The sequence below is a fragment of the Rhamphochromis longiceps genome, linkage group LG9 (assembly GCF_057381845.1).
Source record: "Rhamphochromis longiceps isolate RC_006_pf linkage group LG9, R_longiceps_female_GT1.1, whole genome shotgun sequence".
Lineage (NCBI taxonomy): Eukaryota > Metazoa > Chordata > Actinopteri > Cichliformes > Cichlidae > Rhamphochromis > Rhamphochromis longiceps.
Genome location: NC_140565.1, coordinates 7,367,325 through 7,393,516, shown reverse-complemented (window position 1 = coordinate 7,393,516; position 26,192 = coordinate 7,367,325). Strand labels below are relative to the sequence as shown.

The 26,192-nt window shown below is 42.9% G+C and overlaps 1 protein-coding gene and 1 long non-coding RNA gene across 2 annotated transcripts in view; one reads left to right on the top strand and one right to left on the bottom strand.

Moving 5' to 3' along the window:
* Positions 1 to 7: 7 nt before the first annotated feature.
* Positions 8 to 2,333, top strand: LOC146661609 (uncharacterized). Its single transcript, XR_014913189.1, has 3 exons — positions 8 to 240; positions 1,584 to 1,714; positions 1,806 to 2,333. It is a non-coding gene; the product is annotated as an uncharacterized LOC146661609 (long non-coding RNA).
* An 8,648-nt stretch (positions 2,334 to 10,981) lies between these two features.
* gfod1 (glucose-fructose oxidoreductase domain containing 1) overlaps positions 10,982 to 26,192 on the bottom strand; it is a 43,618-nt gene continuing 28,407 nt past the window's right edge. Inside the window, exons 2-3 of the mRNA XM_085418098.1 lie at positions 18,451 to 18,644; positions 10,982 to 18,173 (exon numbers count right to left, since the gene is read on the bottom strand). Of these exons, the coding sequence (XP_085274224.1) occupies positions 17,433 to 18,173; positions 18,451 to 18,644 (935 nt within the window). The 3' untranslated portion in view covers positions 10,982 to 17,432. The remainder of the gene's footprint in view (positions 18,174 to 18,450; positions 18,645 to 26,192) is intronic.

Sequence of the window (26,192 nt, the reverse complement as noted above, 5' to 3'; positions counted from 1 at the left end):
GGAGTCCTGTCTGTGCCCCTCAACAATAATATTTAACTATTAATCATAGTTTTGCTAAATAAAAGGATCTGGCTTGCATCAGTCACATGATCACATTTAACCAATGATCGCCCTCGACGGCAGAACGCGCTGGTTACGAGCCGGGAACGAGCTCACAAAGAGCACGCGCATTTTTAGCGGTCCGGAGCTGTAGGAGAAACACAAGTTAACTCAGAGACACAGACTGATGCGACAAAACCAGTAAGTAGGTGTACAGCGTACACTGTAGTGTGTAGCACACAGGAGTATTAGCTTATTACGTACACGTTGGTAAGCTGTCTTGTTGCAACTGACGAACTGAAACAAACGAGCGTGCTGTGTGTGTAACAGCGCGACAACCATTACCTGTCCTTTTATTAACTGCACAAGTAGTGCTGGTCATAGCTGCTGGCTACCTGTGTAAGGCTGTCATGGGTCTGTAGCTCTGTCACCGTTTTAGGGAACATATTTAGTTTTAAAGTAAGTTTCTGGGCATTTCCTGCCTTTCTGGAGGGATTATATTTCACTAAAAAACGATCTAATATGCATGTCCACATAATAATTATTATAATTATAATATATTAAAAAACACACGCTGTATTTTAAAGAACATACATTAAGAAGCAGATTATATTAGATTTATATTTTAAATAAGACAAAAGTTGGATTTTACAGCAGTAAAAATACAGTTTAAAAATGTAATAAGCTTTGCCCTGCACAGAGTGGATAGTGAAACAAATGGAATCATCATAAATACATTATTTCATATTTATTACTTCCCCCTCCTCATTGCTTTATTATTGTAGCTCTAGTAATAAATAATAATGTAAGGATGCCCATAGTATATACAGTATTCTGAAGAAGGTCTAAAATGTCACTGTGTGTGCATGTGTGTGTTTTATTTAGCTGGATTTAAAAAAATATTACTCATGATATAACATTGTGCAGACATGGCTGGTAAGGACATGAGGAGGAAACAGTAGGAGCTGTATGAGGCTACTAAAGGCAGTGCTATAACATTTTTCTGTCATCATTTTATTATAGATTAAGTGCAAGAGTTGTTAGGTGTGGATAATTAGATTATAGTTTATTGCAATAGCAAGTTGTGCCTTGTTCTCAGATAGACAGCAAGTGGAGAGTGATATATGAAATGATGGGAAGGAAGGAAGAAGAGAAGCAAAGAGTGATGTCACAGTTTTTCGTTGCCTTATGGTTCCAAGCGCTGTCACCAATCTTTGCATTTTGTTATTATCTCATGACACTTGTTTAATCAGCTACCATCTCTCCTGTGGACTTTTTAATGTCTACAGTCTCAGATCAACACAGCCCTGCCCTTCCCATATTAGATTCTTGATGAATGTGTGTTGTTGTTATTCAGCATGGTTCAATGTGCCCCTTTTTAACTTTGAGCACCCGCCCCTTTAAACCTCTCTGCACGTCCCTGATGTCTGGTGTCGGAGTATTGCTACCTCCTCGAGTGGTAACGTGTTAATTCTCCGCGGTGTGCATTACGGCCAACCTATGTCTTGGATTTTGTTTGCTTACCTGTTGTCCTGTATCCTCAGCCGGATCCATCACCCGCTTACCTGTCAGCTGTTTGTGAAGCCGCATTTCCGGGATCACTACGGAGATCAATTACAGCGTTTCTCCCACATCCCGAGAATCCTCGCCCGAGCCTGTACAGCCAGTGTGACAAGTGAGCTCTCCAACTCTCCCTATGTTTATTGCTGTTTCTTACCGGTGGTTTGGCATCTCCCCCTAAAGTTTCGTTTTTCTTTTTCTCATAGATCCACCCTGCGTGCGCGGGTAACCCCTTTCCCTCCGAATGCGTGTCAGCATCCTCCCCTGGTTTCCTTCTGTTTATTCATCAGTATTATCTCATCCCATGTAAATAAGTTTGACACAGCAAATAAAGAGCACTCCCTGCGCTTCTGTGTATTCTGCCATAGAGTCCGTTCACTCAGCATATCAGAGGTAACTGTTTACAAAATGTATCCTATCCAAAAGTCCTTTGCAATGTTACATTGAGAAACATTATTGTTAACATATTTGACCCGCATAAAGTACTATGGCCATCACGCTGTCATTTAGAATTGTTTAAATAACTCGTGTCTTAAGTCATCCCATCATACAGAAAATAAAATAGCCGTGTGGTTCACTTTTACATCACAAAATGTTAGAAATATAAGCCATTCATAACAACCTGAAAGGTTGGGAGTTTAAGAGTTTAAGACTATAATGTCACAGAGCACATGGTGTCTCTTATTGTGAAGACATTTATAAATAATAGCTTAATAAAGACACTTCATTTCTTAAGAAATATGCAGGTGGAGTGGTCTTTATCAAAAGTAGAAGTCACATCTGTGGCTATACCATTGTACACCATTGTGTGAGGCTGTGCAAATAAAGGGTGACTTGCCCTTCTTGAACCTGCTGTTGTGTTGCTTTTTGAGTGTTTGAACCCAGCGTGTGACAAACCATCTGTTGGGGGTTGTGGATTTGACACCTTAGCATTGTGAAAGTGGGGCAACGCGCTTCAGGCTGAGCATAAAATTTCTGCTTACAACGTAGAATCTCAGTTCTAAATGAAATTCAAAATGTTTTTGTAAGTGTGGCTAATGCATACTTTGACTTCTACAGCATACACACACACACACATACACACATACACAAGAACAACAACACAGAGAAGAAGAAGAGGGGGTACTATGCATCATAAAAACGCAATCATTCATCTTCCAACTGCTAGCTGTGTTGTCCAGCAATAAACTTGGTTGGATTAAGAGTAGGAAACACTAGTATAAGGTGTCTATGGAACAAATCTCCTTCAACATTCACAATGACCAAAGTGGATGACTACAGGCATTTCTCTCAGTTAACTGATTGTGTTTAGGGAAAAAGCAGCTAAATACACTGAGACTGCTCCACATTGTTAGTGAGCTGTGGGTTTTGTCAAACTTGGAGCGAACAAAAGCAGAAAAACAGTAAAAGATTCGGACATTGAAATTCTGGTTTATTTCATGAATACAATGAAACATTTTAGTCCACAGAGCAAAGTAGCATACATGATAAATCGATACACATAACACGGACAGTGAGAAGTAAAACTCATTGTCATACCAGATGTTATATTCTGTAAACTTAAAATAAACCCCTGAAATTAGAGTTTAGTGTTTTAAGTCTTCTATTAAAAAACATGAGTCAACACTTCTTTCTCCCGGCAGCACTGCTGAAGTGACACTTTAACGACGTTTAAATTCTCAGTCGTTATGATGATAAAACATGTTCTCTCATTAGCAGATGTCTGCACTGTCACTTGTCATGAAAATCTCCAGAGCCAGGGTTCAAGCTTCCTCTTCAATCACCATTGATCATTATTAGGGCCCACAAAGGATTTGTCACATTATCCCCATAAACAACATGCTTTTATAGAAATCATTGTTTCACAAAGATTTAGATTCTTGTTTCACAATGTGATGGCTGCACTTACAGCCACACAGTGGTAATACCCAACATGTTAGTGTAGGGGCTTATATAAGTAACATTGCATTCACATTTGTCTTTCTTTAAATATAGGAATTAATTTACAGGACAATAAATAACTGGTTTTGGTTTAGAGTTAATTCACATATCCACTTAACACTGCATTCTAAAATAAGTGCGCACATTTTAGTTTACACTGTTATGTATGATTAACCTTTTGTTTTCTGAGTTACCTTAGTTACAGCTGTTCCAGTCCCTTGATTAAGGAGTGTTTGTATCTTTTTTTCCTTTTTTAGGTATAAAGACGTCCTTGATAGTGACACACAACACCACTCTTTTTTTCCACTTTTTAAAGCAGAAAGACACGCTCAAAAACGGAATTTTTGGCTTGAGTTCGTTCAATGCTGAAATATAAAAAAGGGCGCCACCTGGTGGACAACTAAAAAAATTACAATTTTAAGGCCCGGACTCCAAAGTGTCACCCTGACTTGGAGGATGGCACTACATTTGGTTATAATGATCCTGCAATGAAAAATAGCGTTTATAATGGGTTTCAATGGGGCGTTTTTTGGCTCTAGGACCTTGAGTGGATGGCGGTTTCATCCACCTTTTGTCCTAGAGCAAAAGGTGGATGGCGGTTTGTAGCTTAGCCACTTTAAGCTAATTTAATGAACTCAGACCGCAATTCTAAAATTAAAAAAAAAAAAATGTTTGGCAAATTTGGCTATATTCTATTCAACACAGTGAAAATGGCTTGAAATTAAAAAACACAGTGGATGAAAAATGGCTCCAGGACATTCCAAGAGTTAAAAAACTAAAACGGGTTGGCATAGTAATAACGAAAAAAAAAACCCCACATAAACACCAGTTTATCGCGGTTTCATAGAAACACAAATTAACAGAGAGACATTAAACGCACCTCATTGCCTCCTGTAGCCAAACGGGAGACAGTACGTTCTTCGGATCTGTACTTCATCTCAGAGGTAGGTTAATAAATTGGATTTAACTTAACCACAATACTTTGACATGGGTTCTTTATAAACTTGAGTACAACTTGAAGGTGGTAGCAAGATGCGTTGCATGGATGTTTCGGGGGGAGTTCTCTGCCGAGTGCTGTGTGAGCCTGCGCACAAACGGTGGACGGAGGCAAAGAGGAGTGAGACGTGATACCTGTCATTTATCTTGTGCCTTTGAATTGCCGTAATATGAAGCGATATACTTTTTCATATCGTCATCCGATATGTGCCCTATTTTGAACTCTCCTCGTCCTTTGAGTGCGCAGTCACCTTTGTTATATAGCAAGGTATTTAAAATGAATAAATAAATATCCTGTTCATTTCAATACGCATGATCTGAGCATGCGCGGAATGACACGGAGGTATTCTTTGATCCTTTGATCTTCTCAAAGGGGAGACTGTGACCGTCACGAGACAGTCTCCCGTGACGGTCGACCGTCACCAGCTCTACCACATGAGTCCTTAAATAGAGGTGCTTTAACACAGTTTACCTTGGTGCGTCTTCAGTAACAGCGAGTTGTTTTTGCAAAGCAGGGATCTTTGACAAAGGTAATACCTTTACATTTAAATAATTCAGGGAACATTTTTTTTTCTTTTGACACACAATGGAGACAATAGATCAGCGTTTAGAGTTTATCATAGAGCAAAACAGAATGCTTAATACTAGGATGGACAACTTTGAAAGGGAGTTGAATGAACTAAAGGAAGAGACTGAGAAAATGAGGCGTGAAATCCAAGAGGAAGTACCACAGAGTGCTTTTGCCAACTTCGCATGTAACGTACCTACGTTACATGCTTTCCAAATGATGACATTTAACACCTGTACAAGTCTCACCTGTACGTTACAAGGGAAAGGATCAAAGAGCGAGCGAGTGAATTCGACAAAGTCGAAAGCTGACGGCAGCTCGCGGCCCTTGCTGTCGAGGTAGGGCTTCATGTGTGACAGACCTATAGCGCCCCCTATAGGTCTTGCCATAGCGGGCGCTATTTTCGGTGGAGTTTACCTGGCCACCTTCACATATTTGGAATTGTACGGCCTACCTGATTGGCTTATTATAACACAATAACTATACTGTGCTCTCATTTATGTTAAATTTTATTTTGCCCTCACCTCCCAACCAGTCATGACAGAAGACTGCCCGTCCCTGAGCCTGGTTCTGTCACAGGTTTCTTCCTGTTAAAAGGGAGTTTTTCCTGTCCACGGTTGCTCATAGGGAATCACTTGATTGTTGGGGTTGAATTTTTGATTTGAATTTAATTGCCTTAAACTGAAAATTAAAAATTCAAGTGAGGGGTTGACCAGGGCTCGTTAGCTGGGTTGTTTTTTTTTTATTTGTAATTTGCTAATCAAAAATAAAGAAAAATTATATTAAAAAAAATCCACTACTGCTCTGTGTGCTTACTTCAATGAAGACTTGTATTTTTTGTGATAGAAAAATATCAACACCATTAGTGATATTGTTGCTCCTGCTCCACCTGCTGTCCCAATTTCATCAAATGAAGATTGTGAAAAATTTCTTTCTTTCTTCGTTGAAAAAGTCAGTGACGTGAGGAACAATATCTCTCCTGTGTCTCTCTTGTCTGCTCCAACTCAAGCTAGGCCTGTAATTTTAGAAAGATTTTTACCTGCGTCCTTACCTGAGCTGGTCAAGTTAGTTAATTCGATGAAAGCGTCCTCCGGCTCTCTTGATATTTTACCTGGATCTTTGTTTAAAAATGTCTTTCAGTCTATTGGTCCCTGTGTGCTCACAATTATCAATACCTCACTGGTTTCTGGTCAGGTCCCTGTTTATTGTAAGAATGCTGTTATTCACCCACTGTTAAAAAAAACCTAAGCTTGATGGTTCTCTTCTACAGACCGATTTCAAAATTACCGTTCATTGCTAAGATTTTCAAAAGGCTGTGGCTAAGCAGCTTATAGCTGTTCTAGATGAATACAGCATTCTGGATAAATTCCAATCTGGCTTTCGTAGAACTCACTCTACTGAAACTACACTTCTTATAGTCTCCAACGACATTTTGATGAGATGTGATGCAGGAGAATGCTCCGTTCTGTTGATGTTGGACCTGACCTCCGCCTTTGATACTGTGGACCATCATATTCTGCTAGACAGGCTGAGACACTGGGTGGGTATATGAGGGGCTGCTTTGGACTGGTTTGAATCCTCTTTGCATGAACGATCCTTTTCTGTGGCTACCTCTAAGTACAGTTCCTCTTCTACTTTTCTTGCCTATGGTGTGCCACAAGGTTCAGTTTTGGGGCCTTTATTGTTCTTGCTGTATTTACTTCCTCTTCAACACTTATTGAGCACCTTTAAGGACATTTCGTATCACTGCTATGCAGATGATATTCAGTTATACATCTCCTTTAAGCCGCATGATGTTTCCAAGCTACAGATTTTGCATAAGTGCATAGACTCCATTAGAGGTTGGATGGCTGGAAACTTTCTTCAACTAAATGAGGAGAATACTGAAGTGTCATGGTCCGGGTGTGTGCCAGGGTGTCTCCCTCCAAGTTGGCATCTCCACCCCTGGGAGGGGCCTCAGTGTTCTGCTGATTGCTCACACCTGTGGGTAATTAAGCCGGGGACTCATAAGGCCAGCGCACTCAACCTCTCTTCGCCAGATTCTCAGCTAACCTTAGTTGGTGCAGGCCACCACTGTGATTTTGCACACGCTTTGTAAACTACCTTGTCTCATTGTGTGTTTCTCTCACAGCCACGCACCAAGTTGCCAGACACAAATCTCCGCCGAAGAGCTCCAATCCGGACGCTGGACCACCTGACAGTCCCACGGGCTGTTCACCCGACTCACCTGCCTGCCTCCTGCCTCAATGCCAGGAATTTCGGACCACTCACCCGGACCACCCACCCCTCCACGCCACTACAGACCACCCGCAGCAAGTACGCAGTGCTAAGGAAAATTCAGAATGAACAGCTTGCCGATATTCCTCCTGAACCATACCTGAACGTCTGTACTCTATTTACAGGAACTGCTGTTTCCACTGACCAACACCAGATTGCTTACTTAGCCCAGGCTGCTTAAAACCCTTTTGGTTTAGTTGTGGCATTTTGCACTTGTTAAACGCACATTCCAGTTTCCTGTTTATGAACACTAACTGAGAAAATAAACGTTGTCTCTAAAACTACTTCCAGCATTTGAGTCCTTTCTCTTTTGAGGTGGCCTCGGCCGTGACATGAAGTCCTTGTTTGTGCTCCTAAAAATTTTGTACCTAGTGTTATGGAAAACTTGGGTCCACTTGCTACATTTGCCAAACTGTCTATCAGGAACCTTGGTGTTACTACAGGGAGTGCAGAATTATTAGGCAAGTTGTATTTTTGAGGAATAATTTTATTATTGAACAACAACCATGTTCTCAATGAACCCAAAAAACTCATTAATATCAAAGCTGAATGTTTTTGGAAGTAGTTTTTAGTTTGTTTTTAGTTTTAGCTATTTTAGGGGGATATCTGTGTGTGCAGGTGACTATTACTGTGCATAATTATTAGGCAACTTAACAAAAAACAAATATATACCCATTTCAATTATTTATTTTTACCAGTGAAACCAATATAACATCTCCACATTCACAAATATACATTTCTGACATTCAAAAACAAAACAAAAACAAATCAGCGACCAATATAGCCACCTTTCTTTGCAAGGACACTCAAAAGCCTGCCATCCATGGATTCTGTCAGTGTTTTGATCTGTTCACCATCAACATTGCGTGCAGCAGCAACCACAGCCTCCCAGACACTGTTCAGAGAGGTGTACTGTTTTCCCTCCTTGTAAATCTCACATTTGATGATGGACCACAGGTTCTCAATGGGGTTCAGATCAGGTGAACAAGGTGGCCATGTCATTAGTTTTTCTTCTTTTATACCCTTTCTTGCCAGCCACGCTGTGGAGTACTTGGACGCGTGTGATGGAGCATTGTCCTGCATGAAAATCATGTTTTTCTTGAAGGATGCAGACTTCTTCCTGTACCACTGCTTGAAGAAGGTGTCTTCCAGAAACTGGCAGTAGGACTGGGAGTTGAGCTTGACTCCATCCTCAACCCTAAAAGGCCCCACAAGCTCATCTTTGATGATACCAGCCCAAACCAGTACTCCACCTCCACCTTGCTGGCGTCTGAGTCGGACTGGAGCTCTCTGCCCTTTACCAATCCAGCCACGGGCCCATCCATCTGGCCCATCAAGACTCCCTCTCATTTCATCGGTCCATAAAACCTTAGAAAAACCAGTCTTGAGATATTTCTTGGCCCAGTCTTGACGTTTCAGCTTGTGTGTCTTGTTCAGTGGTGGTCGGCTTTCAGCCTTTCTTACCTTGGCCATGTCTCTGAGTATTGCACACCTTGTGCTTTTGGGCACTCCAGTGATGTTGCAGCTCTGAAATATGGCCAAACTGGTGGCAAGTGGCATCTTGGCAGCTGCACGCTTGACTTTTCTCAGTTCATGGGCAGTTATTTTGCGCCTTGGTTTTTCCACACGCTTCTTGCGACCCTGTTGACTATTTTGAATGAAAGGCTTGATTGTTCGATGATCATGCTTCAGAAGCTTTGCAATTTTGAGACTGCTGCATCCCTCTGCAAGATATCTCACTATTTCTGACTTTTCTGAGCCTGTCAAGTCCTTCTTTTGACCCATTTTGCCAAAGGAAAGGACGTTGCCTAATAATTATGCACACCTGATATAGGGTGTTGATGTCATTAGACCACACCCCTTCTCATTACAGAGATGCACATCACCTAATATGCTTAATTGGTAGTAGGCTTTCGAGCCTATACAGCTTGGAGTAAGACAACATGCATGAAGAGGATGATGTGGACAAAATACTCATTTGCCTAATAATTCTGCACTCCCTGTATACTGCTTGATCATTCCAGATACAGGCCCTTAGAATCTGTACTCACTCACATTTATCTTCACATCTACACAACTCAAAGGTTGTTCTTTTGTTTCTCACTTTATTTTTGGTATGTTAAGTATGTCTCAATCATATTGGAGTTACCTTGAACACATTTATGATCTGAGATAATGATGAAGTTGTTCCTTACTTGCTGTGAAGCAAACATGTCTCAGGTTGGGTCCTTGTTACCCTGACTCCTTCCTAATCATGCCTCTCACCTCTATTCACATTGCTGGTGGAGGGACTAAGTTGTGAGGAGAGGAAGCTAGGAAAGGAATCGCAGAATGCCCAATCAGAGAAATTAGAAACTTCAAATACACTTCCCTTATAGATGTAAACTGTTCATGACATTAGGTAAAGCTGCAGCTTTCTCCTACCTGCTCTGTCACACTAGGCTGTTATTGCATTTTATTATGGAAATGATACAAGGTTACAGTAAGACTCATATGATATTCATATGAGTCTTACTGATATGAAACTGTGAAGGTTTTGAGCAACCCTTCATTTCTTTACATTTAGCTGGTAGAAATAGGAGTGATGTAAACATACACAGTAATACAGTATAAAAGGTAAAAGTCAGTATTTGGTACGACCACCTTTATTCAACACAGCCTGAACTCTCTCGGTCTGCTTTCTTATCATGTGTTGAAGCACTTTTCAGGACTCGTTCTCTATTTTTCTTGAATCATGTGGCAGCTCCAGCCGAGACTTTTCAGTGTTAAGATTTAGTTTAGCTGATCATCTTTCATACAGACAAAATTAAAATAACACGACACACAGTTTTGATTTGATATTTCCTTCATTTAAGACAGCTGTTTTCTAATACGTCTGCACGCAGTTAGTAATGAGTCTTCTGTTATTAAAAAAAAAAGCAGGAAATGGAAGAATGCAATATTGGTTTAAAGCAGGAAGAGTGGTATTGGAAAACTTGTAAAAGAACCTATTTTAGAAACGTGATTATATACAAGTTTAATCTTGGGTTTTGGCAGCAAAGTAGTTGGTATTGTTTCCTTTGAGCAAGAAGGTCTTGGGTTCCTGTGTCTGAGCAACACCATGTGCAGCATCCACTATAGCCAGCAGAGGTCAGCAAAGACTTTCAAAAAATGCTCAGTAACACAAGCTGGATTTATCATAATACACATTTTCTAACCTTTCTTCATATTAAACACATAAGAGTGACAAATGAAAGCAAAAACAGGAACTCCTTACATGTACAGTGTGGGATCTGCTGGCCATCTTATGCTATGGGGTTAATTGCAGGTATAGTTTGAGTCTAATTGTCAGTGGAAAGGTTATTGCAAAGTAATACAGAATTTCTGTGGTCTTTCATATGTTAAAACCAATGGAACACGTACCTATCAGTGAAATGTTAAAGAGCAATATGTAAGATGGTGCATTCCACGACTGTCATAAAAACACTAAATAACGGAAGAAATGGGTGCCTGGTTCCAGTAGAGTATCAGAGACTTGGAGAATCAGTGTGCTGAAGCAGTCCTGCCAGCATGTGGTGGCCCAGTATCTAACTGAGGAAAAATGAAATGAGAGCCATCGTGTATGTATATATTGTTTATTCCATAGAAACTGCAGCATTAGACAAGTGCTGAAGCTGTAAACCATGTCGCAAACACAAGATCACACTTTATTTTCCCCCACTTTCACGCATTCCCTTAGCCACACACATTCGATCAATGCCGAGCACTGGTGCAGGGAGATTTGCCAGTAAACACTGAAACAGAAGTTACACAGTCACTCAGAACAAAAAAAACTAAACAAAAAAACAAAACATTACAGCAGGGCGTTTATTTGTGACACCAACTGACCTCCTTAACGGATAGAAAATATAAATTATTCCTACAGCAAGTACATTCTCTCTAGTAAGACCCATAAATATGCGTTTGAGAGTTCAAATTACAGTATCTACAGAGGTCCATGCATCCACGATATACATACAGAACAATAAATATCAGATATAGTCACAATACAGCATCAAAATGGATATCTGTGGAGCGGGAAGCAAGCAAGACACGGCCAGAGTCAGCTGTGGAAAGGCATTCACAACCTGTGAGTGTACGGAGCGGCCTTTGTGCGGCTGTGAAAACAACAAATAAGATGAGCGGGAGGTCTGCAGAAGCACCAGTGAGCTTTTCCTCCAGGCTTCAACCTGGCTCACGATAGAAAGGGGAAAGGGAGGAAAAGGGGACAAGTGAAAGGAGAGATTGATGCAAAGTAAAGCAAATCAACTTTCTCAGCAGTGGCTGAAAAAAGGAACCTCAGAGGGAGGGGAGACCTACAGAGGAGCGAGTGTGAAAGAATGAGATGAGAGGGGTCAAATCAAGACTTAGTTTTGGCAATGTGGGATCCGGCTGCGAATTAACAGTCTCCGAGTGTATGAGAAGCATCTCTTTGAGGTTTTCACCTTCACCTCCACCTCCTTTCTCGCTCTTTCTCCCTCTCAGCGAGCGAAGGCCTTTCCTGAGCAATGAGTCAGTGAACGCTGTCGACGCAGAGACAGAGCGGTTCATAGTCAGACTGTCAGCAAACGAGGCAAAGTGCTGGAACCGGAGCACCTCTTGTTTTGTGTTTAGGTTTTCTGCAGCGTCTTTCTCAACGCACAATCGGGCCATCCTGACAGGCAGAGGAAAAACCAACAAAATTTGTCATCAGAATGAAAAGCAAAAACACTCAGTGGTTCAACTTAGAAAAAAAAAAGATAAAATCAGTCAACAGATAAAATGCATGACATCCTCACACTGTGCCGTATCGGCTCATTCACATTCCTCATTAAATATTCAGCGCTTCAGAAGCCACGTATTGCCTCGTGTGTTTCAGACTGCTGCTCACTGCCTCTCCGTTCACAGATGAAAGCTGGTGGAGACGCTTTGCTAATGACCACTAAAGCCTTGTGATGTAACAACACTCATAATGACTTCTTCTCTGATTCACTGTTTTTTTCCCCTATCCAGCATCTAGACTGGCTGAAATGAAAAGTTTTTGCTGCATCCACTAACTGAGTCTCTGTGAAGGGCCATGGCTCTGTGTGGACATGAATGAAACCTGCACTCACCCCTACACAGATAAGCTTCAAACACATGAAGAGCTCAAGAAGGTCTACTTAAGTTTATGGGTCTTCTGACCACGGAACACTAAATATAGCTGATTTATTTCTAGATGAGGCCCAGGCTGATCTAAAAGCACACTGAATCTATTTGTGCAGAGGCACTAAAACCTGCTGAAACAATGTGAGCTTGTGTGAGCAGACAACATACACTAATCAGCCACAACATTAAAATAGGTGCAGTAAAACACGATGAGTATTTTAGTGTAACACCTCTAGGAGACTTTGGCTCATGGCACGTGTACCTTTGACATCACCATCAACACTGTTACCTAGCATAGAGTATAAAAGATGGATATGGCAGATGTCATCCACTGATTTGCGAAGCCTCGAGCTGAGCGTTGTCAATATTTTTATGACACCGCAAACTTAAATATTAATGACTTGTCAATCACTAGGTAGCCCCGCCCTAAAGGATTCCCTGCGTTCTCGTTTTGTTTTTTAAACTCTACTAGGGATCGTAATATTTGTATTCAGTAAGACTTGACAGCTTTAAGGCACTTTTCAACTGGCTTCAGGTTTAGGACCTGGAAGCCACATCTATCCTTTACAGTCTATGATGCAGATCAAGCTCCCTTCCATGGTTGTTCCAAAAGACATCGACTTCCTTACAACTATCACAAATCCTGCCTGGAGCGTGATCCCAAGAACTGAACCCAACCCCAAAACTGCTACCACTAATCCATTCATCAGGGCCCCACCCTGGGGGCATGGTGGCAGCATTGGTAAAAATAATAGATACGTGTCACAAATTCTTAATAATTAATTAGCACTTTAGAGATGTTCTAATAATGCTTGGGAGGTTTACTGGAAAGAGTCACAATACTAATTATCAGCAAATTGATCAGCACAGCCAACTGCTAACATCTACGTAGTTTTGGCTTTAATCAGTCGTAGTCAGGCCCTCGTGTAGAATACGAAGGCTCATAGCTCTGCCTTTATGCAAATTCCAAATCCTATGTCTTAAGGTGTTGCCTCCTTTGAGATGTGTCCTCAAGAAAGTCTGAACTGATCTGAAAAATGCATTTTCCATCGGAAGAGATAAGCACATAAAGTATTTACTTGTGCAGAAACAGGGAGGACTCACAAGAGAATCCAACTGGAAATTAACCAGAAATCAAACTCTCAGATCTTTGACTGCACCAAAGTGCACAGTCACACAGGACTTTACGAGAGTGCATAAGGGCCAAACAGACCTGCAAATAAAATGCTACCAATTAAAGCAAAAACGTCAGATTTTACTGCAATAAAAGTTAACCTAAGTCATAAGCTGCCTTTAATATGCTGTAGGTGTTATATTTAGCCTCCAACCTTTCCCTCCCTGTGTGCGTCTATCTATATTTAACCAGCGAGAAAGGCAAATCATTCACCTCCAGCTGAACTCAACAGGGACAAATAAACAACCAGTTCTACTCCAGCAGAGAGCTATAAATCAAACAGCAGTATAATGAGTTAAAGGCCATATCAGTGGGGTCCTAAAGACCTCTCCTTTTTCCTATTAAGTGCCTGCTTATCTAGTGTCTTCTTCACAGTCGACCAACCCTTAGGTTCATTTCCCCAAATCTGTGTTGATGGTAATAAACAGACAAATTCAACTCTGAAGAAACAAGTCTAACTTCTGTGCATGTTCTGTTTTTTCTTTACATAGCTATATCTTGTGAGCTTAACTGACAAAGGGGGGAAAGTCTATATGCAGATTTGATAAGGCGTTTAAACACGGGGCAATATTTTCCCTGAAGTACTGAGAGGCAGCTTATCAGTGTTGGACTCTGCGCTTTTCATGCAAACTATTTAGGCAAAAGTGTTTTCTGGTTCTTCAATTTCTGTTCTGTGACATGAGGGGTTTTAAAAAGGGCCTGGCCTCAGCAAAGCACTAAACAGTAAACAATAAAAGAGCATGCACTGACACTCTATGATCTATGAGTTCATGGGTGACGGTGTAGTTGTGCTGCTTTCTGATATAGTGCATTTAAAGAGAAAACATAAAGCTTTTCACAAGAGACTCTTTTGGTCAATATCCGATAAATGGAAATAAGAAGCTGAATGCTCCGAAGGCCTCAGTCTGCTGTTAAGCTCCCACAATAGCACTGCAGGTCAGTCAGTGGAAACTTCAACATAGAATAAATACCCTAACATTCATCCAGACATGTTCCAGTTCCTTGGTTTGTACAAAAAAACAAAAACAAAAAACCCCATACAGTACTGATTTAATTCTTTAGACAAAAGCGTATTGTTGCTTCATATTATTTTTATGTACATTTTCAGTAGTCGTTACATATTTAGTATTTCAGCACAGCTTATGGATAGAGAATGCATATTAAAAAAAAATCAATCTTTTGGCTTGTGGGTTGGTGTTATTCCTTCACCTGCGTCGACTGACGTTAAACTTTAAGTTCAGCTGTATTTGCTTTCATCACTTTCTGATGGTTTGTTTCTGTTTCCCGGGAAGCTGGGCTGTGAGTCACACACCTGCTTGTTATGTTTTCTGATTGGTGGGTTAAACTGTTACGTGCATTAGTCGAAAGCTGATGAAACTTACAGCATACATTTCTGCTTACATAACAAGTCCAAAGCTGCATTTGCCTTTGTCCAGATAATAGAAAGCTGTATGGAGGACTGGGGTTTGAATTAAGTTCCAGTTAAAATATTAACCAGTGTGGGGGCTTGTAGTAATATCGATTGTTCTGAACTGCAAAAGATCAAAAATGTGATTGCTTTCGGGCATTTTGAAACTGCTTCACTGCCACTGCTCATCTCTTTTCCAGCATTGTTGCTATTTACAAAGCAGCAAACCGACATGGACAGCTTTGAAGCGCAGCTGACAACGTCGCTGCAGTGGTTCCTGCCACGCTTACAACTGTTTTAAAACTACAGTGTAGCTAGAGCATAGTCTGATGTGCACCTTCAGAGAAAACAACTGTGGTTGGTCTGTTTGGTGTTGATGGTCTGTGTAAGCATAGTTTACTGATTAGCTTCCTCACTATTCTAATGCAAGAGATATTAATCTTCCAATGTAGGCGGATGCCGTTTTCATGTTTTCATTCCTCTTGACAATCCGCGCATAAACTAAATAAATAAGTTAGATTCAATCTTGGCAGCAGACCAGTGCAGACAGCGCTGTCACCTACTACGGCACTGGCTCTATAGGGGTTCAAAGCAGGACTGCAAGTTAAGCTTTAATTGCTTTAATTGTGTACTGTTTGGTATGGCTTTATTGTTGTAGTCTTCTACAGTACCATAACCCTTTTCTTAAAGTTGCATATTAAAACAGCCTTTGAGTTTCCATGTCAATGGACCAATTTCCGTAATACTCTTTAGTCTTTAGAGCACACTGGTGACATAGATATCAGTGGACTGAAGGAACCTTGTAGTTCCTTTAAAAATATGTATGGCAGCATACAGTGTGTTTGCTGCTGCTGGAAATAAGGTCAGTGAGAGCGGTGAGAGTGACGCAAAACCAAAACACTGGAACATGAGCTAAAAGAGGCCAAAACGCTGGACGCATATCTGAACTGTTCTTTTTAAAAACAGTTAATGTAAAAATTTGATGTAATAATTGAAAGCAGGGATCAGTGGGTGTGGGGCCAAGGGCCACAGACACTGTACTGTAGTTAGGAATTATTGACAGATGGATTAATGCTACTGGGTTTGATCTTTAGGCCTATATGAAATTTTTCCAACAATGAGAAAAAAAACACAAAATAACACCAACCTTAACACTTTGAATAAAAACTTTTTCTTTTTTTTTTAAAAATGTAGTCGCCCACACTTTGCTACACTGCTTGATTTACTGCAAGTTCTCAGTCTTACTTAAGCTCTGGGCAGACCACACGGGCTTGCAATTAGTTTGCAGCACTGATTGCACAGAAGTGTGCGAATGAAATCTGCACATAGCTTGCAAACTTACATGCAAGACTGTCTGCACTTCAGTGCCACATGAGATTAAGTCGCTACAATGATAGCATAAAACGAGTCAGAGTACCGCTACACTGACCAACCACGCAGGTGATGCACAGCCGACTGGAACTGCATAAAGGCATACCATAGTTTAATCTAACCCTTTATTTCAGGCTCAGAGAGAAACTAGTGCCCCTTCTGCCTGTTTATATTGCATATGAAAACCAGAGTCCTCTGGGACCCCCCCCCAAAAAAACACCAGCCAAATGATTGATTCTTTTTTTCTCTTGTTTCACACACATAGGAGAAACATACGGAGCAGACAGAGCATGACTAAGAAGCACACTGACTTGTTTTTTTTAACATTCACTTGGTAAAACTAGTACTAAAAGTACTTCAGATTACAGCAACAACAGACTGGCACAATTTTAAAAAAAGACTATCGTTCTTCCTTGGCAGTCCTTGTTCAGACCCACAGTGTAGGGCGTGTGTCTTTCTAGACCAGTTATATAGAAGAGAAGGAGAAACAGGAGGCACAAATAACTGTTTGATCAAGCAGCCAGCAGGGGTGATGAAAAGCATATGAAATTGCAAGTATCTGTTGGTGAAATGGGAACATTAGAAGGCGATCCCCACAAGGACGCCTCCTACTGATCGACCAACTAACCAGCAGGTAGTTTCACTCCCTGATATGCCGCCACTGTAGGTCCTTCTGTTGCATGAATTAGCTTGATTTAAAAGTGCATCTCCCCGCAGGGCTTAAACCTGCTGCCAAAATGAAAAAAAAAAGCTTCTTTATAAATAAAGTTCTGATTATTTATCACATTGCTTTTCCTACCGCTGAGGACGGGAAACCACAACTCTCTGCACGTCGTCGTGTAAAGCCTCTGTAACAGTGACAACACAAATTTCAACACAAAACTGGAATCCGGCAGCTCTGTGAAAAAACTTCCAACAATGCCGCTTGAGCGCCACCATGAGTTTTAAAAATGCTAACAGTAGAGGGACATCCTACTCCGCCGCATGGCCTCGCTGATCAGATAAGCTGGGCTGACCTCTGGTTCTTCTGTCATGACCACAATGTTCTGCCACTCTCCGCACTGGTTGGACTTCTTAATTGTATCCACCACACACAGAGCATATAGGCAATCCTCAAAAGTGGCAGCCATTGTCAGGGGCCTCCCGTCCCACGTCCGCCGGTCATCTTGGTCCTGGAAGGCCTGCCGCACAGCCTGGATCATGCGGATCGTCCCGGTGAGGTAAGGGGACGGAATGTCACTGAAGGCCTTCTCCGGCAGGGAGGCCTTCTCGAGAGGCGTGGTGTCTTTGAGCAGGAGCTCAGGGCCGCCACCACTTTCTCCACCGCCACTGTTCTTCTGTCCATACAAGTCTGTCCCTGTGACCGTTAGCCTCCCGTCAGTCCCTACAACTATCACCTCCTGCCTGAACTCTCCGGGGACATTGAAGTTGAGCGTGACGGTGCAGCAGGCGCCTCCCTCCAGTACCATCTGGAACGTGCAGAAGTCGTCACTGGTGATCTGGCGGATGCCCCGAATGTGGTCGGTCTGTTTAACGAAAGTCTTGAGGAAGCCGTGGACTTTGGCCGCACGCTGGCCTGTCAGAAACGTAAGCAGGTCAATAATGTAGCTGCCAACCGAATGCAGGCCACCGCCTCCCATCAGATCATCGCAGCTCCAGTTGTATTTTTTCCCAAGGAGGCTACCACTGTGGACCTTTAAGACAAAGAGGATAACAGGGGAGGGAGCACAAGTTTTTTAGATTTTATTATGGCTCACTTGACTGTGATCAGGAAAAGCAAGAATGAAAAGGAGATAGTTGGGTAGCATCTGGGATCAAATCACCAGGGTACCACCAGTGTCTTGTAGCAACATTGATTCTTTGCTATGCCGGTGCTGCTATAACTCAATCTAACATCGAGATAAAAGCATAAGAAACAATTTGTATAAAATGTCTTCACACAGCAATAAACAGAAGTAGTTCTGGTCATACCTGGGCCTCACAGACCAGAAGTTCTCCGACGTAACCTGCCTCCAGCAGCTCCTTCATTCGAACAAAAGCTGGCAAGAAACGCAGAACATTTCCCATAATGCTCAGCAGCTTGGGGTAGTACTGGGCAGCTGACATCATTCGGAAGGCATCCAGAGGCGTGGCGGTCCTGTCGCAGATTACATTTTTGCCAATACCTTATAAAATAAAGGAGAGACAACGGGGAATCAGACATGCAACCTTGCAACTTATTGTACTAAAAAAGCCTGACAGCTTACTTGAAATGTTCAGATGAAGGAAGAAGGTGGAAGAGAAGAGACGGAAAGAGAGAGAGTGAGAGAGTTGTAGCCCAGCTAGAAAAAAAGAGCAGTGGAAAGTAGTTTTTTTTTTCATGTATAATGTAAAGAATTTAGTCATTTCTTTTTTCTTTTATGTTTAAAGGAAGATGTGGACCAATAAGATTATCTGTTGTCATTTAACTTGGCCAATCAGCAATGAGCTCCCAGTAACCCTTGCTGTTGACCTTGATCACATGATTTCCTGTGTTGCCATTTTCGTTCCTGTTCATATAATGCCATGTGCCAGAGAAACTAATGTTCCCGAAGTCGAATCGCTAGGAGTTAAAAGCAAGTCTGCTGCAGTTGTTTTTGGTTGTTCAGAGTTTCACCCTGTCAACGGTCAGGTTTTTTTGTTATCTGGTAAAAGGATGACTCGACAGACGGACCCAGTCTGAAGCAAGCCCCATCGAGGAGCAGTGATTCCACAGTTCCAGTTAACTGGATGGCGAGCCAACCCGAAATTGAAAAGGATTTGCCAAGGTTTTATTGAAGCCAAAGTTTCGTTCCCATTGAAGCTTCAGATACCTGCAGGACTACGAACTTTCTTCCTTCATCGGAGTGTGGTAGGACAAACATTAAACAAACTGAACGGGCCCCAACGATCCATCAGTTATCAGACATTATCCACTCATATAATTGACTCAGAGAAAGCTGTATGCGCGCACTTTTATTTAGTTTGTTATTTTGGGGGAAATATTTTGTATTTTATTTTATTGTTTTTTCATTACATTGTTGCAGCTGCTGTGTGTCAAATATAACAAATTTGTGAACAGTATATTGTGGTGTGGTCTCTTCTTATTGGTGTTTATACCTTGGGCTCCTGCCGATCCTAGATCTTCTGATACTGGTTAGTGGGAGTTCGGTCATTCTTAATAATAATTCACAAGTTGGGTTACATAAGTGGCGAGCCAGCCAGGAGCCTAAGAATTTTTAAACATCAGTAATGAGAAATTGTGTCTGACATGGATTTTGTCCAGCGCTCAGGTGTAAAAATTCCCAATGCAGTTATTGTGAGTGGGATCACGAAATCAGAGAAAGATGAAGAAGTTTTAGAGTTTTTGAAAAAGTATGGTGGTGTTAAAACCCTTTTGCCAGTGGATGATGCTACCTCAGAGTTTCATCAAAACCTGATTGTTGAGTACTCAAGTGGCTCAGCTGTAGAAGCTTTAGAGCCTCTTATGCCATACAAGTATGTTGCAGAGGGTGAACCAAATGTCTCTTACTGTGTGAGGGCCTTGGCAAGCGTTTACACTGCTAAGGTGGGTGAAGGTGTCACGAAGTCATACTTGGCTGAATTAAAGGGCTTGGCTAAGCTCAGTGGCAAAACCTATGAGGAAGTATTGAAAGAGATGATATCACAAATCTGTGAGACAACTGAGAATACAGATGAGGCACCTTCTGTCTTACATGATAGCATTGTTGATGAGACACCAATACCACAGCCCCAGTTGCTTTCAGGTCCCTCAAGGGTAAGCAGTGACCAAGGTGTCTCAACTCCAGTTCCACCCTTGCGTGTACAGAAGCCTTCAATAGTGATTAGTGATGTAAATCCCCCTGAAGTTCAGAAGGTCGTTGTTGAGCATATTTTAAGGAAGGATGACATTGGATCACAGATCCATTCTTCAATGCGCATCCGTTCCTTCTCAGGGAAAACTCCCAGGCCTAACAATGAGACAGACTATGAGACTTGGCGCTCACACATTGAGCTGCTTTTAAGTGACCCCAGTATGACCCATCTGCAGGTGTCCAGGAAGATTTTAGAGAATTTGCTTCCACCTGCAGTTGATGTGGTGAAGTGCTTGAGTCCCAGCGCACCCCCAGTAGCCTATCTGCAGTTGCTCGATTCAGCCTTCAGCGCTGTAGAGGATGGTGAGGAGCTTTTTGCTCAGTTCATGAATACCCTTCAGGACCCAGGCGAGAAACCATCAGCTTTCCTCCATCGTTTACAGCTAGCACTAAATTTAGCAGTAAAAAGGGGGGGTATTCCACCTGATGATGTAGACAAACATCTCCTCAAGCAGTTTTGTAGGGGGTGTTGGGATAGTGGATTGCTCTCCAGTCTGCAACTTGAACACAAGAAAAACTGTCCACCGTCATTTTCAGAGCTCTTGCTAATGTTGCGTACCGAAGAAGATAGACAAGCTGCAAAGGTTGATAGGATGAAAAAGCACATTGGTTCATCAAAACGAGTATCTGTCCATGCTCAGAGTTCCTGTGTTTGTGCAGGCGTAAGAGAAAGCCCACAGTGTGGTCCGAAAGCTATTGAGGAACTTCAAAAGCAGATAGCTAGCTTGCAGAGTCAGCTAGCCTCATTTGCATCACAGGAAAAGCTAAGTGAGCGTGCCAACAAGAAACCGGTTAAAAAGACAACCTGTAAATCGAAAATGGACAACACACATCAAGAAGTGCATCGATTAGCCGGAGTAAAACAGACAGGCAGGCCCAGGCCTTGGTATTGTTTTCACTGTGGGGAAGATGGGCATATTGCCACTTCTTGTACAAACCCTGCAAATTCTGCACTAGTTATTGAAAAGAAGAAGCAGTTGGAGAGGAGGCAGCACGCGTGGGAAAGTCAAAGTTGTCCCAGCGACTCCAGTTCACCTTTAAACTAGATCCAGTCTCTGTTGTGGGACAGACAGAGGCTGAAGAACATGCGCAGCGTCCCACAGACGTAAAGATTGTCAGCAAAGCAGGCAAGTGTGTGGATCTAGAGCACTCCAGTAGTGAAAAGCAATCCTTCAGGCTTCCAAAGGGTCTGATTGGTACCAGGAGCACTGCTGAAGTGATAATTGAAGGTAAAACATTTAGTTGTCTGCTAGATACCGGCTCGCAAGTGACTACTATCCCCCAATCCTTTTATGAACAACACATGTCAGTGCAGGACATCAAGCCTCTCTATGACCTCTTGGAGGTTGAAGGGGCGAATGGACAGGCTGTACCTTATTTGGGCTACATTGAAACTACTGTCACTTTTCCAAAAGAATTTCTTGGTATGTCTATTGAGGTGCCCACATTAGCTCTCATAGTTCCTGACGTTCGAGCTACCTCAGGGTCCTACTTACTCATAGGGACAAATACACTTGATGTGTTGTATGACATTTATTGCAAAGCTAATCCAGGAGATCCCAAGACATTTCCTCACGGCTACAAAGCGGTCATTAAGGTGCTTGAACTCAGACACAATCAGTCTAACGTCAGTCACCATGGTGTTGTAAAACTGAAGGGCAGAATCTCTCAGGTTGTCCCAGCAGGGGCCACAGTGGTTTTGGAGGGTGTCTCTACTGCCAGCGGTCTTCAGCATGAACAATCAGTTGTTGTTGAGCAGCCTTCCAGTTCCTCTCTACCTGGTGGTCTGCTAGTGAACACTTGTCTGGTTGACCTGTCCAAACAACGACCCTTTAGGCTTCCAGTTGTGATTACCAACCAATCTGAACATGACATTGTCATTCCTGCTAAATGTCAAATTGCTGACATTAGCGCTTACCAATGTATTTTGTCAAAGGAGCAGAGTGTGGTTAACTTGCAAAAGGCAGATCTCACTCAAGAGGCCAATTGTAACTTCAACTTTGGAGAGTCCCCAATCCCTCCCGAGTGGAAGGGTCGTATCACACGACTCCTTAACAACATGCCAGATGTATTTGCGCAACATGACTTGGACTTTGGAAGAACCGACAAGGTGACTCACCACATCAAGCTCTCAGACGAGGCTCCTTTCAAACACCGTGCTCGTCCGCTACACCCTCAAGACATTGAGGCTGTCCGTAGGCACATTCAAGAGCTTCTTGATACAGGTGTAATCAGAGAGTCCGAGTCTCCCTTCTCTTCGCCCATTGTGGTAGTCCGTAAAAAGAATGGCCAGGTCCGGTTGTGCATAGACTACAGAAAACTCAACCTTCAGACAATAAAGGATGCTTACACGCTTCCTAAGCTTGAAGACATCTTCGCGGCTCTCTCTGGTTCCCAGTGGTTTTCTGTGCTTGACCTAAAGTCTGGATATTATCAAATCGAGGTAGATGAAGTGGATAAACCCAAGACGGCCTTTGTCTGCCCTTTGGGCTTCTGGGAATTTAACCGCATGCCGCAAGGCCTGACAAATGCGCCAAGCACATTCCAAAGATTAATGGAGAAGTGCATGGGGGATATGCATTTGAAAGAGGTGCTAGTTTTCCTCGACGACTTGATAGTGTTCTCAAAGACCCTGGAAGAACATGAAACAAGGTTGTTGGAGGTGCTCACTCGGTTGAGAGAGTTTGGATTAAAGTTATCACCTGAAAAGTGTGTGTTTTTCCAGACCTCAGTGCGGTACCTGGGACACATAGTGTCCAGAAATGGAGTTGAGACAGATCCAGAGAAAATCTCTGCCCTTCGTACTTGGCCAGTTCCTCAGACCCTCAGGGAATTGCGATCTTTTCTTGGGTTCGCTGGCTATTATCGAAGGTTCGTAAAAGACTATTCCAGCATTGTGAAGCCCCTCAATGATCTGACTCAGGGCTATCCTCAATCAACCAAAAGGGGTAGATCAAGAGACAGCCAAGAGCATTATCACCATCCCAAAGAGCCGTTTGGGAACCGTTGGACATCAGCTTGCCAGCAGGCATTTGAGTCAGTTATTGAAAAGCTGACAACTGCCCCTGTCCTAGGGTTCGCTGACCCTCAAAAGCCTTATGTGCTCCACACTGATGCTAGCACTACAGGCCTTGGTGCTGTCTTGTACCAGGAGCAGGAAGGGCAGTTACGTGTCATAGCCTATGCAAGCAGAGGGCTGTCGCATAGCGAGTCTCGATACCCAGCGCACAAATTAGAGTTTTTGGCGCTTAAGTGGTCAGTAACAGAAAAGTTTAGTGACTACCTATATGGGAATCACTTTACTGTTGTCACTGATAGCAATCCCTTGACGTACATATTGACGACTGCAAAACTTGATGCAACGAGCTACAGATGGCTCGCAGCTTTGTCTACGTTCACATTCAAGCTGCTGTATCGTCCTGGGAAGCAAAACTGGGATGCGGATGGGTTATCCCGTAGACCCCACGGAGCTCTTGTGGATGATCTGAAATCCCAGAAAGAGAGGGAGCGCATTTTCCAGTTCACTCAGGGTCATCTCGCTGATCTTGAAAATCTCGAGGAAGCCAACCAAGCGGTTGTGAAAGCCATTTGTGAAAGACAGTCAGTGTATAGCGCCAGCTCTGTTAATCCGAGTTTGGATGGCTGTGTTACTCTTGTTGAAACTCTTGCTATGTCCTCTGATGCTGTGCCTGACTGCTATGGACAAGAAGATGAGTTTGGAGGATTGCCTGTTATTCCTCAACTGACTGAGGCTGAGTTGATGGATAAACAGAGAGCTGACCAATGTCTAAGGCATGTCATATCCCAACTTGAGCATGGGGTAAGCCCACCGCCTACTTTAAGGGGTGAACTTCCAGATCTTCCACTCCTACTTCGAGAGGTTGGTCGGTTTCAGCTTATAAATGGCATCTTATACCGGAGACGCCAGCTCGGGTCTCGGGTATCTCACCAGCTAGTACTGCCCCCAGAGCTCAGAGAGACTGTTTTGAGCAGTCTGCATGACCATATAGGTTATATGGGCATTGAGCGCACATTAGATCTCGTTAGGGCCAGATTCTATTGGCCCAGAATGGCCTTGGATGTAGAGAGGAAAATAAAGACCTGTGGTAGATGTGTGCGCAGAAAGGCGTTGCCTGACAGAGCTGCACCGTTAGTCAACATCAGTACCACAAGGCCACTGGAACTGGTTTGTATGGACTTCCTCTCTCTCGAACCAGACAAAAGTGGAGCTAAAGACATCCTTGTGATCACTGATCACTTTACTAAGTATGCAATTGCTATACCAACATGCAATCAAAAGGCTCGCACAGTAGCTAAGTGCCTATGGGACAATTTTATTGTGCATTACGGGTTCCCAGAAAAGTTGCACAGTGATCAGGGACCTGATTTTGAGTCTCGCACAATAAAAGAGCTCTGTCAGATGGCTGGCATACAGAAGGTTAGAACTACTCCCTACCATCCCAGAGGAAATCCAGTGGAGCGGTTCAATCGCACATTGCTGGACATGCTAGGCACTCTTCAAAACAAAGACAAGTCTCACTGGCGTGATTTTGTGAAGCCCCTTGTTCATGCTTATAATTGCACCAGGAATGAGGTGACTGGATTTGCACCGTACGAGCTTATGTTCGGTCGCCAGCCTCGCCTGCCGGTGGATTTGGCTTTTGGGCTGCCGGTGAAAGAGGAGCAACAGATTTCACACTCACAGTACGTGCAAAATCTGAAATCCCACTTACAAGAGAGTTACAAGGTAGCTACTGGAAATGCTGCCAAGATAGCAGAAAAGAATAAATCCAGATTTGACAGGCGTGTGACTATTTCAGATCTGGAGGTAGGGGACAGAGTATTAGTCAGAAATGTCCGCATTCGTGGAAAAAACAAGATTGCAGACAAGTGGGAGGCAGCCATCTACATAGTCGTAAGCAGAGCAGGATCCCTTCCAGTGTACACTGTGAGACCTGAGAAGAAAGATGGTCCACTGCGGACATTGCATAGGGACCTATTACTCCCTTGTGGCTATCTCCCCAACGAGAGTAGTGACAAGCCTGTAGGGCAGACACAAAGACGCAGGCCAGCAACACGTCTCAGTCCAGTTGCAGACTCCGATCAATTCTCAGAGGCTGAGGATGAGATTTTCCCCAATTACTGGTTCAGAGACGCCCCCAGTTCTGAGATACCTACGGTCACCATTCATCAAGAAACGCACCCTTATTTATCAGTGTCTTCTGGGGAAGATGCACAACTTCCAGAATTTTGTCCCTCAGTTAAAGGTTCTACTGCTCGATATCCAAGCTGCAATCCACAGACTGACCAGTTATGTAACTTACCTGTTGACAGTCCAGATTCAGCAACTCTTCCAGTGTCTGAGAGTCACTGTCATGACACAGAAATCGTGAGCGATGACCAAAATCCACCAGCAGAGATGGAGACCGAAAGGATTGCACCTGGAAGTGATTGTCATGACTTGAATCCCGGGTTATCTTCTCTTGCTCCAAACCTGTCTACGGATGTTGAGGCGGCAGGTCGAACTGAAATGGGATTGTCAAATGAGTCACCAACAGATGAATCTCCTGAAGAGCTCTCAGTAGACCAGACACTGATTGGAAGCCAAGACCAACCTGGTTCTGCTAGACGATCAAATAGGGAGCGAGAACCGCCTAAACGCCTTCAGTATGTGAAACTTGGGCATCCACTTATAGCGGTGGTGCAATCTCTGTTCCAGGGTTTAACCACGGCTTTTACAGACATTTTGGATGAGGGTTATCACCCATTAGATTGCCCTGTCCAGACCCATCAGACAGTAATTACCCAACCATTGCCATGCAACGGGGCGTGCATGAGTTC